The sequence below is a fragment of the Macaca mulatta genome, chromosome 2 (genome assembly GCF_049350105.2).
Source record: "Macaca mulatta isolate MMU2019108-1 chromosome 2, T2T-MMU8v2.0, whole genome shotgun sequence".
NCBI classification, from domain to species: domain Eukaryota; kingdom Metazoa; phylum Chordata; class Mammalia; order Primates; family Cercopithecidae; genus Macaca; species Macaca mulatta.
The window spans coordinates 128,944,335-128,961,348 of record NC_133407.1 but is presented as its reverse complement, the minus strand read 5'-3'; the positions used below and the strand labels follow the sequence as shown (position 1 = coordinate 128,961,348).

The 17,014-nt window shown below is 41.2% G+C and overlaps 1 protein-coding gene across 45 annotated transcripts in view; it reads left to right on the top strand.

Annotated features, from left to right (window-relative positions):
* The window catches only part of MAGI1 (membrane associated guanylate kinase, WW and PDZ domain containing 1), a 678,422-nt gene that overhangs the window by 622,012 nt on the left and 39,396 nt on the right, over positions 1–17,014 (top strand). For all 45 annotated transcript variants that reach the window (XM_077993285.1, XM_015130467.3, XM_077993281.1 and 42 more), the window contains one exon: positions 8,139–8,170. In XM_077993285.1, coding sequence (XP_077849411.1) covers positions 8,139–8,170 — 32 coding nt within the window. The remainder of the gene's footprint in view (positions 1–8,138; positions 8,171–17,014) is intronic.

Below are 17,014 nucleotides of genomic sequence, written 5' to 3'. Positions count from 1 at the left end.
CTCTGTATTCCTAAAAGCGACAGTGCTCCCTTCTCTCCCAGCATATAGCACTTACCACTGTGAATTATAAAACTGTTGCTTTGCTTTTTCTCTTTTAAAATAGACTATGAGCTCCTCCAGGGCAGGGGCCCTGTCTAATTTACTTTCATCTCTTAGTGATGCTTTGCTAGGCGCATGGCAGAGCTCAATAGATCTTGTATGAATAAATGATGTCATGACTGGTTCCTTCTCATACTTCAGGTCTTAGCTCAAACACGGTCTCTTCAAGAAAGACTTGCATGATCACCCAACATAAAGTAGTTGTGCGTCCCCGGCACAGCCTGTTCCATTGTCCTGCTTCATTTTCATCACAGAAGTTATCACTCTCTGAAATTATTTGCTAAGTTGTTTATTCTGTCTCCCCACAGAGTATGAGTGCTGTGAAAGCACTCATTGGAGGTCTTGCTCATTGCTTTATTTCATGCCAGTTCCTAGGCTGTCAGCACAGTTTGGTTACATGAGTGAGTGAATTTTGCCTGTTTTCCTTCCTGCCCTCAGTGGAAACTGTGAAGGCTGAATGTACCTTTTCCTGTTTTCTGGACTGTCCTTAGCATTTTATTGGTACAGAGAGAGCAGTTTAAATTTATTTCATGGCTTATATATTCTCTATTAAACAAAGAAAACAAAACACTGGTTGGCAGGAAATGATGCAGATGGCTTTTTTTAGAAGGGTTGCTGGCCATTGATGTTCATTGTTTAGAACCACTGGATTGCAGTCAAATAACCCTCAATTCTGATTGGCTGGGGAAGTCTCAGATTGTTCTCAGTTTGTCTTTCCTGCACCCCATTGCGACTTTGCCTCGATGATCTCTTACTGTTTTGACTCATCATCATACTACCCCCAACAAATAAAAGCATGGCCTAGAAGGCACATTCCTTTTTTCAGGGAGCAGCACTTTTGCTGAAAATTACCTGTGTTCTTTAATACAGTTCCTCTCCTCATAATTTTTTCAGATGTGTCTTTTAGATCTTTCCAAGAAAGAAGGCGAAGTAAGCAATGCAAGTTTTACCTTTCTGTTTGATCCTTCTTATTGTCCCCTCTACTTACATGCTGCTCTTACTGAAAATAAAAACTTAGCTAAAGTAAATCTCACCCTAGGAATTGCTTCTAATGGTATAGCCATATACTTGGACAAGGATGATTTAACTTAAGGACTATATATAGGCCCCAATAGAGTGGGTTTCTGAGGGTCATTAGTGAAGGTTTCAAAGACTCCCTGAAATTATATGCAAAATTATGTGCTTCTGTGCAGCTTTGCTTGAGAGGGGCTGTAACAGCTTTGTATCACATTTTTCAATCAAGGCCATGACCCAGTAATTTAGGAGCATAAACACTTGAGTAGGAATGGCAGTGAGTCATTGAGCCAAAGGAGAGAGAGAACAAACTCCAGTTATTCTTTAACCTAGCACTGTACTAAGGCCAGTGTGTGCCGTTGTCCAGGCATGCTAAATATTGGCTGCAATACCGATCCTGTTGATGATTATTGCCACATTATATGTAAAATCCAGCAATCTTCGAAAATACTGAAAATAAGAATATGAATTACCTATTAGTCCTGATGTTTAGAAAAATATTTTAATACATTTCCTTTAGTCTTTGGGTATATGATGTGTGTGAATACATATGTATATCCACTTTTTAACAATGAGTTTATATATTTGACGCAGTTTTTACCCTGCTGTTCATGTCTTATATCATTACTATTTCCCCTAATCACTGAATGTTCTTTGTTGTGGTCATTTTTAATGGTTTCTAAATTTTTCATCTTATTGATATAACACATCTGTCTACTCAGTCCTCTGCTCTTGGAAGTTCAGATTGTTTCCTTTTTTTTTTTTTTTTTGACACAGAGTCTTGCTCTGTCTTGCTCAGGCTGGAGTGCAGTGGTGTAATCTCGGCTCACTGCAGCCTCCGCCTCCCGGGTTCAAGTGATTCTCATGTCTCAGCCTCCCGAGTAGCTGGGATTACAGGCATGCGCCACCACACCCAGCTAATTTTTGTATTTTTAGTAGAGATGGTGTTTCACCATGTTGGCCAGGCTGGTCTCAAACTCCTGACCTCAAGTGATCCACTCGCTTCAGCCTCCCAAAGTGCTGGGATTACAGGCATGAGCCACTGCGCCCAACCTGTTTCTATTTTTTATCTTCTTAAAATAATGCTGTGTTGACTATCTTTTTTATAGGAATTTTTGCAAGACTGATTATTTCCTTAATACAAACTCCTAATAATGAGTTTACTGAGTTAAAATTCATTGTAAATTTAAACTCCTACATTTAGGAATTATGCATTGATAGGTTTTTGAATAACAGAGAAGGCTTGTGGGGTCTGAGATTGTGTTCAGAAGTACTTTTATCTTCTTTGGTATCTAAGAGCAGTCCCTGACCAAGACCTCACCATCATTTTCTTTCAGTGGCTTTCAGTGGTCGCTGATGACTCCGTCTATAGCTCCTACTCTCTCTCTCTCTCTCTCCATATATATATATACACACACACACACACATATATATATTCTGAAATATATATATATTCTGAAATATATATATATTCTGAAATATATATATATTTCAGAACACACACATATATATGGAGAGAGATCTATAACTGTGTTTTTTTTATACACACACACACACACACACACAAACAGTTCCCTACCCCTTGCACACTGTATCACCTAATCCAGCTCCAGGACAGTTTTTATTGCAACATTTGCCTTGCAAAAGTGTAAAGAATCCCATGTGTTCAGTGACATGTGGATTAGTGACACAGCATTTGTTGGAATGCTTAGGAGGAAAGCAAAATGTTTCCACTAAATGCTGAAGTCTGGAGACCCAAGTACAAAGGGGAATGAATATCACAATGAAAAAATGTAAATTGATGACACAAATAGTACATTTTTCTTATGCGTAGATCTATTTTGTATGTGACCAGACACTTTAGGATTCACCCTTTCAAAGCCCCTTTGTGCAGTTTTTCTTGATTCATTCAGTTAGTGAGGTTGGTTGGCATTCCCCCTTCCTTTAAACCTGGAGGAAAATAGGTCCAGAGAGGTCCACTCTGTTTCCCAGCAGCTCAGGTTTTGTTTGTCTCAGTGCTGAAAAGGCAATGCTCGGCTTCTGCTTGGTTTCCCTGACAGCCCAGCTGAGCTCCCCTACTTCTTCCATATTTCTGTTTAATCAGTAGGACAAGCACAGGTCCTAATCTATGAGGGTTCTTTAATAAAGCTATATGTATGCATTCATTTTGGGGAAAAGTAAGCAATTCTTGGAGGATATAGAGGTCAGTAATGCTCAAGATATTTTAAAATGCAACAAAATTGTTCTGAAATGTGCTGCATTTATCTTAAAAAGCAGTATAGAGGCTGGGCGTGGTAGCTCACGCCTGTAATCCCAGCACTTTGGGAGGCCGAGGTGGGCAGATCACGAGGCCAGGAGTTCAAGACTAGCCTCACCAACATGGTGAAACCCCGTCTCTACTAAAAATACAAAAATTAGCTGTGTGGTGGTGTGCACCTGTAATCCCAGCTACTCAGGAGGCTGAGGCAGGAGAATGACTTGAACCTGGGAGGTGGAGGTTGCAGTGAGCCAAGATCATGCCATTGCACTCCAGCCTGGGTGACAGAACGAGACTCTGTCTCAAAAACTAAACAAAACAAAGAGCAGTATAGAGTTTTGTTTATTGTGGTATCTGTGGATATGTATGTGTGTATTTATAAATAAATAAATGTTTTCTTGATGTAGAGATACTAAAAATAGGTAATAAAGCCACGCATAATCCCATGAACCAAAGAAAATACTGTTTTCACGCATAACCTTCTAGCCTTTCTTTGCAAAATGGTATGTATTCTGTTATAGCTTTACTTTTTTCATATAAATTATTTGTATACAAGCATTCTAAAATTTCACCAACTGTGACATTCTGCCATTTAATTATAGCTTATGGTCTTGATATTTAGAGGAAAACAGATTTCTCCTCCTTACATTAGTTGCTCAGGTCCCAGTCACCAGCAAAGAATTTGCCATTTGTTTTTTCCGAAATGACACTATTTTAATAGGGAACTTTAGATATTCAAGTCCCAAGCTTTTCTTGCTCCTGCAGATCACACTTTGAACAAACACTTCCCTGGAAAAGTTTTCTAGGATCCCTTAGAAGTAACATGTGCTGCCCTCTAAGGCCCTAAGAGTGGATGCTGCCATCCATAAACTCTTCTGCCTCTTCTGAAAGTTCTCCTTCCTTACCCTGAATGGACCAGACAAACCCATTAAGACAGGTGCCGTTTCTGCCCATATGCCTTATATGTAATATGTGATATGATTTATAGAACACAAACTTCCTGTTGCCACAAGGCATACAAAGTGTTTGCTTGTCTAAGGAAAACCACGGATATGCCATGAAGTATGGGATGATGTTGCTTCCTGCAGCCTGGCTTATCAGCAGGGACATGTCTGCAGTTAACCAGTTACATACGTGCTATCTCCTTTGATAGGTCTTGGAGCATTCTGTCGTGTCAAGCAGTGACCTTTTGAGTCTTTTCTGTTAGGTCTCCCAGCTGTTTTCAATCCATCGAATAGTTTGGGCTAAAATAAATTATAAATTGTAATAAGGTTTTTCCAGCATTCATATGTATTCGATTTTAAGATTTAATGACCATGTGGGCCTAAAACAAATCTTTGAGTTCTTCTTTTTAAAAAAGCAATCAAGTGGAGTCTCTTGATTTTGACTATTTAAAATATTAATTTGTGGTCGTAACCTGCTTTTGGGCTGCTGTGAAAGGTATGGCTTTTTAAAACGAAGGTTTTCAGCAACTAGCCAGCAAAGAGGAACAAATGCCTCTTTAAACAAAGATGTTCTTTTTTTTTTTTTTTTTTTTTTTTTTGAGACAGTGTCTCGCTCTGTCACCAGGCTGGAGTGCAGTGGTGTGATCTCGGCTCAATGCAGCCTCCACCTCCCAGGTTCAAGCGATTCCCCTGCCTCCCAAGTAACTGGGACTACAGGCGCCCACCACCACACCCAGCTAATTTTTGTATTTTTAGTAGAGACGGGGTTTCGCCATGTTGGCCTGGATGGTCTCGATCTCTTGACCTCATGATCTGCCCACCTCGGCCTCCCAAAGTGCTGGGATTACAGGCGTGAGCCACCGCGCCCAGCAAAACAAAGATTTTCTTATTTGTTGTAATATACAGTTTGTTGTGGCAATTGGACTGGGATTTCTGGAATATTCCATGGACTACTTCCTCAGAGGAAACAGACCTTAATTGGTTACTCCTATATCCTTCAGACTGGTTGACTTTGTGCCATTAACAATGAAAGGGCCATTAATTAATGAATATTTATTTTTCAATTAGTATTTTATTGTCTCAGTGATATGTGAAAATGCTGGTCTTAAAAAAAGAATTCTAAATAAGGCTAAAGTCTCCTTAAATGAGTCCCTCTGATCCTTGCCCCTCCTTGCACTATTGAACATATCCCCATTATCCATTTGATATGGACGTTCATGGAAGGCAAAAGCCACGCGTGTGTTTGAGTGTGTGGAACACCTGTCTGCTGCTGTGCCTGCCATTCTGCAGCGTGCCATTTTACTGAACATTATGTTTTAAAGATTATGTTGTTACCTGTAGAGACAGCTCATTCCTTTTAACCTAGCTTTGTAGGTTGGCTGCCTCACAGTTTTTCAGAACTTCCAGTTGTGTCCAGTTTTCCTTTCTACCAACAATAGTGCACTGAACATCATTGTGAATGCACCTTTGAATGTACATCAGTAGAGAATGTAAAATGCCCCTTATTTTGTATATGAAGCTCCTAAGAGAAGGGATTTGAAGATCAGCCACAGTCTTACAAATAATTAGCAGAGTGTAGATTGAAACCATTTTCCCTGACTCTGCTTACGTAATGGGGGATTCTTTCCAAATTTTCTTGTCGGTCATTAGGATCCTGGGGAGAGTCAAGTGCAGTAAAAGATAACTATGGTGAAACCTTACTGATTCCAGTTAACTAAGAAGGTCTCTCTGAATTAGGAGAAAATATGAATTTAAAGATGTCATCTTATATAATTTTGAAGTTTGTACAGTGACCCACACTAATACAACCTAATAATATTTCTTAAGGGAATCATATGAATAAGTCAAGAAAAGCACCTGATCATTATTTAAAAAAAAAGACATATCAAAATTGTTCAACACAGTTATTTGTATCCATAGGTAAAATATTTTCTCCTATAACCTTTTTTATATTTTAATATGCTTAGCAGATGATTTTTCTCTAGTTAGTGCAAGATAACCGTACCACTTCCTTTCTGAATGACGTAAATTAGCCAAGGAAGGAAAAAAGGTGTAGTCATTTGAGTAACTCCTCTGTGCCAGGTAGGACGCTCTTAAACATTTTCTCTTGTTTCATTATCTTAATAATCTTATGAAGTGAGTCTTACTATTTTCACTTCATAAATGGAGAAACTGAGACAGAGAGGGCCTCAAAGCATTTTGTTAACGGATGCCTATCTGAGTTTGCCTGACTTGAAAGAGTAATAATCGACTGTATCAGAGTTTCCTTAAATACAGTCCTCGGATTCTCTGTATCAGAATCTCCTGGAATTTTTGCTAATACTGCAGATTCCACGGTCCCCAAGGGTGGGACCTGGGCTGCTGCATTTCTAACAAGCTACCAAGTGTGCTTTATGCCCTCTAAGGTCTGGGAGCCAGACTTCTATGGTGACCTCATTTTGGTGACGCGAGGAACCTTGCCAGAGAGTGCCCCCGTGCCTCCCAGCACGAGTAATCCTCATCATGCCTCACTCCCAGTGGGCATTTTGCAGGCTCATCTGGACTGCTTCCTCCTTACTCACCCACTTGCCTTGCCTCACCTCATATTGCTTGTGCTGAACTTAGCATCGCTTATGGTTTGACAAGTCACTTCCAAAAGAGTTGACATCATCACACTCCCTAGGAATCACTTTCAAAAACAGGTTGAAATCTCCAGTGCAGCATCACCAGATCCCAGGCTTCTCTTGTGTGCTTTACACAGATAGAATCTGCATTTTGTATTGTAACTGCTGCCCAAAGGAAAAAAATCAAAAGAGGCAACAACTTGCAGAAATGATTACTTTTGAAACACCAGTATACGCTTTATTTTCCTTTCTCGCCTGTCTTTCGCACCCTTCCCTGGTAGTAGATTTCCCGTAAGTCTGCCCCTAATTGCTTCTGACTTCCCTAGAATTGGGGAGATCACTTGTCCCTTCCAGCTCCAGCCCTCCCACTAAGGGGGCAGGGTTTTGGAACAGCCACCTAGATTCAATGACCACCTTTGCCTTTCTTTCTCCATTACTATCTTTTTCTTTCAGCTTTGTGCAATTTTTCTTTTTCACTCCCAAATGACATGCTTTCCCTTTTGAAGGGCTAGTCCTGCTCCAGTCCTTTCCAACAAGCTGTGAGTAGGAGGTTGCTTGGATAACTGGCAGACATCGAGACAGACGTGTGCTGATGATCCAGAGGGGACCCTAGACCAACTTGGATTTGTGTTCATTTGTTAGCATTCTGTGTTGGCAAAAGAGCATCCGTCTTTGTTTTGGTATTGAGCTCATCCAAATAAAGCAGCATTTCCTCTTCTGAAAGGCAGAGGAACAAAAAAGAAAAGACCAAAAAAAAATTTTTAATTTTAACCATGTACTCCTTTGAAACTAAATATATACCCTTTCCTCTGTCCTGATTGGTCCGTTTCAATTGACAAGTGGATCGTGTGGAAAGGAAATATCCTGGACTTAATTGTAAGTTAAGTCTCTCTTAATCCAGAAGAGCATTTGAGATTCTGTCCAAGTGTTCAATTTCCCAGGCCGCTGAGGTCTGTGAATTTCTTTTCCCAGCCTCCAGGCTGCTGCAGTACAAGTCAGCATAGCTAATGCAGATAGATCTCCTGCCTCTCGCTCTCCTCCTCCCTCTGCTTTGATTCGATATGAACAGCCTGGTAACTCCGATGCTGGGGAGAAATCTGACATAACTCTGCAGATGGCTAGGTTGCCATGGAACACCTGGGGATTGTTCTTTAAGGAAAAGGTAACATTTATATGCTAATGATTTCTTCCCCCCTCCCCTCCTTGTTGCATTTTTTCCAGGGCTGCCAGTTCCCAAGAAGAGCCCAAAGTCGGTAAGGACTTGTCAGTTACTTGGTGCTTGCTGGGGCTGGGGTGGATGGTCGGGGGCTGGAGGTGGGAGGGTACTCTGTGGGGCTTCACTTCACTAAATGTGTTTTACAGTGGATGGGGGAGACAGGAGCCGGGGCTCATTTTCTTAAGTTCTGGGGATCCGTTTGTTATAGAAGGTATTTGGGCTTGTCTTTAACTGTATAGTGATTTGTGGGCAGGCTGCAGGAGCAGGATAAAGAATGCATGTTTGAAATCTTCTCTATATAAATGCGTCCAAACTCTCCTTCAAAGGGATGAGTTTCTTAGCCGTTTTAACTTGATACAAATGCTATTGTTTCCTTTGGAAGGAGAGAAAAAAAGAAAGCTCCACCTGCTCCGTGAGTAGCATTGCTCTCAACTGGTGTTCCCAGCCATCCACTTGTCTACCCATTCTCTCCCTTAGCTTTCTTAGGCGCCAGAGGATGAATTATTTACAAAATAAAAAGCCTGTAGGTTTAAGGAAGAATTGCTCTGCCCCATATATGTGACCATGCTCAGATGGAACAATGTTCACTGCCCCAGCACTGAGAATAAGACATTTCCTTGCTATAGAAATGTCCTTTGTTGTTTTGCCAGCTTTAGCAGCATTATGCTGCAGGTATAGGATTCTTTAAAAAAAAAAAAAATCAATGTTTTGCTGTCTTTTCTAATCTGGTTTCCCTGAAGATGCATTACCTAGTTGACATGTTTAGCTAATAGCTTAGAGGCTATAGTGTTTTGCTTGGTGGTATGGGTTTATGCTCCCAGGGCACTAATGACAAATTAAAATGCTGCTTAACTCAAAATCTGGAACTCCAATGCCTGTGAAATTGATCTGGGTGGAAGGGGCTTCCCAATTCATTAATATTAGGATAAAGAGGGATGTTTCCATGTGCTTTAGAAGATTTGGGGGAGGGAAAATGTACAGCCTCGTGCCATCCAGGAAGGGAGAACCTTGAAAACTTTGCGGCTTACGGTGCTGCAGCTGAATTCTTTCCACCTGTCTCCCAGCCTGGCAGCACGAGGCAGAAGTTTATTAAGATGAGAGAGGGAGCTTCCTGCATTTTTAAACCTCACTCCTAAGTTCTCCAAAGAGAAAAACCTGCAATAGTTGATGTGATTCTGATGGCATAGTGCCGTGGTGATTGGAATATTGACTTCAGGGCTGGTTTCCTTGTCAGTGTGTGTTAATGTCCAGGCAGAAAAGTGCTGGTTGGTGCCCACATTGGAGCCACAAAGACGCCAAAGTGTGTGCATGTGCACATGTGTGTCTCCCTGTCCTTTGGTCATAGCCAGTAACCCATCTGCCTTCAGAAAAATGGAAGGAAATCCAGAAGATGTGTCTCATAAGCTTGAGTTAACGTGAACCATTCTTTTTTCTCCCCCACCCCAGCCATGCTATATTGATACATGGGCTTATTTTACACACCCCATATGGAATGGAGTCTTAACAAGGAGTGTGCTGACGGAGACAAAGTAGTTTTGCACAGGTAGCATGACGTCAAGTAGCAAGGTGTTCTTTTCCATTTTGCATTCCATTTAAATGTAGTGTGCAAAAGGAATTTTGTAATTCATTTGCATTCCTTCTTCCCCCGAGTGTTTTGGAATTACCTGGTGAACTCAAAGGCTATCAAATAGGTATTGAACCTGCATTCACCAAGTCAGTTAAGAGAATTCCCTATGACAGTTAATTTTTGCAGAAGCCATGTCATTAGCAAGCAGCAAGCCAATTACTCGGGCTGCATTCCTAAGAAAGAAGCTCTCAACTGCTTTGCCCATAGTCTGCTGGCTCTTAATTACCACAAGCTAAGAGAGTGATGTGTTGCTGGGTTAGAAAAGAATAAGCCCCCAGCTTGGGACTTGTCCTTACCTGATTTCTGCGCCAGGACAGGGATGAGGGTTTTCACAGCATTGCTGGCACGCACTGGCAGCTGCTGTACAAAATTTGGGAGCTGTTGGCCAAGGTCTGCTGTTGGATGTAAAGTGCTGTTAACATCTGTGATCAGTGAGAGTCCTGTACAGGTGGGTTGAAAGTGGTTTCCCTTTCCCAGTTTGAATTTTGATGATGTCCTGCCAGGGAGACAGATGATTATGGGATTTTTCTGGTGGGGTCAGAGGGAATTCACAGGGAAGCTGGATGTCCTGTTATTCAAATAATGACAGATAAGGTCCATTATGCAGGATGCATAATGAAAAGCACACTGATTGTACCTGGGTTGTGACTCACTTAGATTTGGCAATAGCTCTGAGCATATGTGCACGGTGGTCTTAGCCCAGGACTGTTGTGTTGTGGTTGTTTTGTTTATTTGATTAGAGGCTCCTGACAATGTTGGTTTGCTCATGTGACTGGCAGCTTCCTTTTGCCCTCATACCTTTTTTTTGTTTTTTTTTTTTTAAGGTTTTCAATAATTAAGTAGTTGGGTTTTTATTAGAACAGAAGGACTTATCTTTTTTTATCTCGTTTCTTCTCCTGGATAGTCCCTGTAGCTTACTCTTAATAAGCAATTTCACCTGCAAGATTTAGTTTAAATGTTGAAATTGTGGTTTATATACTCATTGGGGACAATGGCAGTATCTTAATAAAATTTTATTAATTTAATACCTGGACTTTCATAACATCAGGGATTTTTCTGCCAAATAGCAGAGACAAAAATAAGACATATTTTCTGTCAGGCTTTAGACCTCTCTGGGAAACTGATTCTGTGGCCCAACTTAATCATCCTTACTGAAAACTCATTTAACTGAGACTCTCAGTCTAAATCACCCACAAGGATCTTGTGTATGAGAATTTAAAACTAAGTATCACACCAAACCCTGAATTTTAAGTCAGTATCCACCTGTTTTCTTATGAATTCATTTCGCAATTATTTTCCCTTCATCTGTCCCCTCTTTTTTTTTGAGACGGAGTCTCACCTTGTCATCAAGCCTGGAGTGCAGTGGCACAGTCATAGCTAACTGCAGCCTCGAACTCCTGGGCCCAAGCAATCTCTTGCCTTAGCCTTCCAAGTAGCTGGGACTATAGGTATGCACCACCATGCCTGGCTAATTTTTATATTTTTTGTAGAGACGGGAGTCTCACCATTTTGCCCAAGCTGGTCTCAAGTGCTCCTCCTATCTTGGCCTCCCAATGTGCTGGGATTACAGTCATGTGCCACCGCACCTAGCTATCATCTTCTATTTATCCATCTGTTCCTCCACCTACACATTCATCTTTCATCCTTCCATTCATCCATTATTCAGAAAACTAGTATTTAGAACCCATTAAATATCAGGTTTGGTGTGAAGCGCTGGAAATACTATAATAAATAAGATGGTCATGGCACCTCTTTTCTTGCAGTTTGCAAACAAACCATTTATTGATTGCTCCTTACAAAAAAAAAAAGATTCATTGTCACAAATTTCCAAAATGTTTGTGCAGTCATTTCATCAACAAGTATTTATTATTTTATGTGTGCCAGGCCCAGTGCCAATATTTGATAAGAATTAAGCAGAAAACATCCCTGCCCTCATGGAAATGGGGAGGGAGAAACAATAACCACATCAATAGGCAGATCTACAGAGATCCTCCCCTCGTAGGGATTAAAGTGTGATGAGCGTTAATAAAGCAGAAATATAACACGGAACCAAGTACACACATAATGTAATCATTCCACTCTTAATTATAAGAACCTATAAGTCATCATAAAGTGCCAACACCCACAATTGAGTAAGTGCTGTGATTGAGCTGTAGAGTACTTTGGAGTTCCCCAGCAGCCTAGGCAACATAGGAAACCACATTCTTTACTCAGCTCTTATTGTCAGATGAAAGAAAGTGTACCATATTCACTAAAGAGACAAGATTTTCCTATTTACAAAAGAAAAAAAAATATCCTACAAGAAGTTTTCATATAGAGGACCATGGATGGTGGGGAAAGCATCCAGTGCCCATCCACATTGAAGAGGCAGTCTCTTCAACAGCCTCTTTACAGCAGACATAGCAAGCTGTCTGCAGGGTAGCCACAGTGATAGGTTTTTGTTCCACTATCCTCTCTGTCCCTTTCCCCTGCGAGAGATGCTAAAGGAAATTGCTGAAAACTAGTCATTAGGAAATGTGAGGGAGATACTCCTTTTACACACACATACACTGAGTGACTCTGGCCTAGATCATTCCATTGTATGTACCCTGCCTCTTTCTCAGACTCACCCAGTTGTGTGGCACCTGTCTTCCTTTTCCCTAATGCCCCCGGGTGATAACCAGCATGATGATTGATCCCATCAAAGCTTCTACAGCCTACAAGAAGAAGCAGTGAGAGTAGTAGATGGGTGAAGGCATAGGATCACTTAAGTCAGTCTCCTTGCCTCTCACTTCCCATGGCAACTCCCCTTCTCTGCCTTTTGGAACCCTGGAAGATGGACTTTGCCATTGTATTACATTCCTTTAAAACATGCAATGTGAACCAGAATCCATTTTCATATCCACTCAGTGCCTGCCTTTTCTTCTCCATTAACTCCTCTTGCCCACCTTTTTGGAAGAAATCATTTGACTTAGACCCATAAATGATAAAAGAAACAAACAAAAAGAAGGACCATCCTCTGCATTGGCTTGGATTCGAGTCTCTGATTTTCACACAGCCTTTAATGACATTGGCCTAATGCCTCATCAGCACTTGGAGTTTTTCCTGTTGTCCATGTAAATCGCCGCAGTAGCCTTCGCTCTTGGCAGATAAGTGAACTGTAAATAATTTTGCTTTAAAATGGATCGATTTGTCATTTTTAAGCCACATGAATTCTTTTCATCATTTAAGCTCCTAAGTGCTGTCTGTATTCATTTGCTCTTCCAAGCAAATATTTTCAGTTTACTTTATAAGTACCTACATTTTGAAATCATTCTGGGAAATACTGATGAGTTGATTTTTTCTTCCCGTTTCCATTTATAAAAACCATTATGTCTTCCCAATTTCCCTGGCCTGACAGTAAGTAAGGGAATCATTCATTTCAGAGAGGTTGGTACAGTTTTAGTTTAAAAGGTCTTGTGATACAGGTTCATGGTCAACATGTGGCCAAAGACCTTTATGGAATTTTTAAAATTGAGCCCATTTCCATATTCCTAGCTGGCTATGAATTGAGACTCAGCAATAAGACTCTTGCTTCAAAAATACCAGCATAGTGACAACAGTTAGCGCTGGAAATTCCTTTCTTAACATATGGGACCCCTTCTCAACCAGTTACTCACACTAGAGATGTGGTGGGTGGATATCCTTGTTTCTAAGCTCTCCTCCTTTTGGTGATCCTCTTCACCTCTCTTCTCTCCTGTCCCCTCCATTCTCCTGCTCCTCAGCCTCCTCCATTCAGTCTGTCAGCAATCCCTGTTGAATTTGGCACCAAAGTGTCTTCTGACCTCACTTGTTCTTTTCCTGGGTAACTCCAGCTACCCTGGTGTTGCCCACCTTAGGTTCCCACATTGACTGTAGCTGGGGCTTCCTGACTGGCCTCTCTGCATTCACTCCTATTCCCCACCAATCCATTCACCACCCAGTAGTGACACCAAACTTTCTGGAAACATGTTGGCTCTTGGAACATCCCCACTTGAACTTCATTAATGGATTCCCCCTCTTGAAACTAAGAATGAAACCCAAACTCCTTACGTAGCCCACAGGGCTCATGCGTTATGTGGCCTCCCAGTTCCTCTCAGGCCACCCTTCCTTGCTGTGCCACACTAGCTTTTTTGTTCAGAAAGTCCACTTAGCACACCCTATGTTTTGTTTTTTTGTTTTTTTGTTTTTTTGTTTTTTTGTTTTTTTTTTTTTGAGATGGAGTCTCACTGTGTCACCCAGGCTGGAGTGCAGTAGTGTGATCTCGTCTCACTGCAAGCTCCACCTTTCCAAGTGATTCTCATACATCAGCCTCCCAAGTAGCTGGGATTACAGGTGCATGCCACCACGCCTGGGTAATTTTTGTATTTTTAGCAGAGACAGAGTTTCACCATGTTGGTCAGGCTGGTTTCGAACTCCTGACCTCAAGGGATCTGTGTTACTCGGCCTCCCAAAGTGCTGGGATTACAGGTGTGAGCCACCATGCCCAGCCTTCTCTTTCTGTTAATAGATTTTTTCCAGAGTCCTCTCTTTACCACCTTTCTAAAGGACGTTGCAGTGTGTTGCTATCAATATATTATATTTGATTAATATTCATCTACACACACTACGTATACACACACTTAGATACATGCCCAGGGATAAATTTCAAGAGCTCGGGTACCATCTATTCCTTGTTTACACGTTGTTTCCCTCGGTATCTGGCACACAGCAGGTGATCCTATGTATTTATTGGGTTAGGTGAATAAATCTATTGCAGGTAGGGCAGCCCACTTAGGAGGGCCTGGGCTGGATGTTATATCATTGGTGTACTATTTTTCCATTTTTCCATGTTCTTAGTGTGCACAGGGTTTCGTTAACAGACTTAAAAGTATACCTTTAACTACAGCTACTTGTCTTTGGACTAGTGTCTCACCTAGGAAAATGAGGTGAAATAAAATCGCGTTAAATGCAAATCTGATCCTGTGTCATAAATAGTTCAGAAGTGAACATATTCTCATGTCCCTAGTCTTCTAGGAGATGATCCAGACTACTGAAAATGCATACAAGTTTTCTTTAATTTGGGAGATATATAAACGTGGTTTTTTTCCTGGACAATTCTGGGCTCTAACCAGATAAAGGACAACCTCATAGCCGATCAGCATGCTCACAGAAAATTAAAAAAAAAAAAACTTCAAACTCCTCCCACACCCACAGCATAGTTTTAAAAAATCCAGAGTGCCAACAAGATACTAAGTTACAGAATGTATCTTCAAATTAATGAGTTTTCATAATTGAACTTGAGAAGGAACATAGAGTGAGGTTAAGTCTTAGCAGGGAGAACATCCAGAAAGCTTCCAGATTATTGTGTATTTAGCCCATTAGTGTGCCATTTATATATGTCAGTTAGAGATAGTTGAGTGGTGGCACAGTTTTTCGAGCACATTCTCAGGATGCTCCTTTACTTTTATTTTCTAATTTGAGGTATAAAGTTTAGATGGCATTTAAAAGAGACTCAGAGGTGCAGTTTGACCAAGAGGCAGTTTTGCAAACTCATTCCAGATTGTGTCTGTCATTTGGTGTTAAATTGGACCTAAATGAGTCATTTATTGGGGAGGTGAGAAAGGGTGTTATAATTTGAAAAATGGCCCAAGTGTTTCCAGTAGACTTCATTTGCACTCTCTGTTTCTGGTGGAACCATCTCTTCAGTTAGACGTAAGAGATCTAGGTCTTCCATGTCAGGGATTTGTTATACTGGGACAGACATGAGAGGGTTTCAAAAACCCATGATGTAACATGCTGAATCTCTGCACACGCATGTACAGGTATGTATGTAAAAGCACATACGCATTTTCTCTGGGATACAGGTCCAATACTTTTATCAGACTTTCTCGGTGGGTCAGGGATGCCAGAAGGATATTTCTCTGCAGTTCAGGAAGAGGGATCAAGTGGAAAAGGTTTGAGTTAGTCTTCAGGGGGTAATGGCCCAAGAAGACAATGGAACAGAAACTGCAAATAACCCTACAAAAGAAGCAGCAGCACAGGGCTGTTTCCTGCAGGTAATCCTGCAGTGTGCACACCTTTGTGAAGAGTAGTTTCCACACGAGGAGGAGACCAGAGCTTCCAGGGTCAGAATTTAGTGCTCATAGGCCGGCCCTGCAATCAATCTGGCATCTACTAATTTGAGGAACCAAAAGAGAGTGGTCCTTTGAAGGGAGGCATGCCACTCTCAGGTAAATGCAGAGGTCTTTTATTGAGTTTTTTGCTTTTACATTTAAAATATCTTCCCCCTTCAGAGGTGAACAAAAGTAAAACATTACTAAAATGTAAAAAAATAGGAAGTAGCAGTTCCCATTAATTCTATTTACCAAGGTTCATTTTGAAATGAAAATGACTTTAAATTTTGTCTTGATTATAAAAAGTATTCTCTGTGCACTATAAAAATAAAAAAGGTAGGCCGGGCGCGGTGGCTCACGCTTGTAATCCCAGCACTTTGGGAGGCCGAGACGGGCGGATCACAAGGTCAAGAGATCGAGACCATCCTGGCAAACATGGTGAAACCCCGTCTCTACTAAAAATACAAAAAAAATTAGCCGGGCATGGTGGCGGACGCCTGTAGTCCCAGCTTCTGGGGAGGCTGAGGCAGGAGAATGGCGTGAACCCGGGAGGCGGAGCTTGCAGTGAGCCGAGATCACGCCACTGCACTTCAGCCTGGGCAACAGAGTGAGACTCCATCTCAAAAAAAAAATAAATAAATAAATAAAATAAAAATAAAAAAGGTAGGTAATATGGGAAAGTATAATGATAAGAGGGAAAAACTCCACCCGTAATCCCATTTTCTCTATGCATTGTTATGTATGTTCACACAAAAATGGGCTGATGCTATACATGGTTGTTTATAATCAAGACCCTTGTAAAGACCATATTGAAGAGGGGGAAAAAAAAACAAAAACAAAAACAAACAACATTCCCATGTGCATGCAGAAGAAAATGGATATGGTATCCATCATTTACATTTTTTGACTCTGGCCCTGGGAGCTGAATTCACTGTTGGAGGAGAAACTGTTGAAGTTGGCAGAGCCGGCTTCTATCAACTCTTTGGAGTGGCAACCAAATCTGAGCTGAGCACTTGATCCTCAGAAGAGAAAAACGGTGACATGGGGTTATGATGGTGTTTGTTCCCACCCAAACATCAGCGTGTTTTCCTGGCATCTGCACCAGTGTGTTTTTCCCCTTGAATTGGAGTGAATTAAGCCTCTCATACAGTTTTCCCAAGAC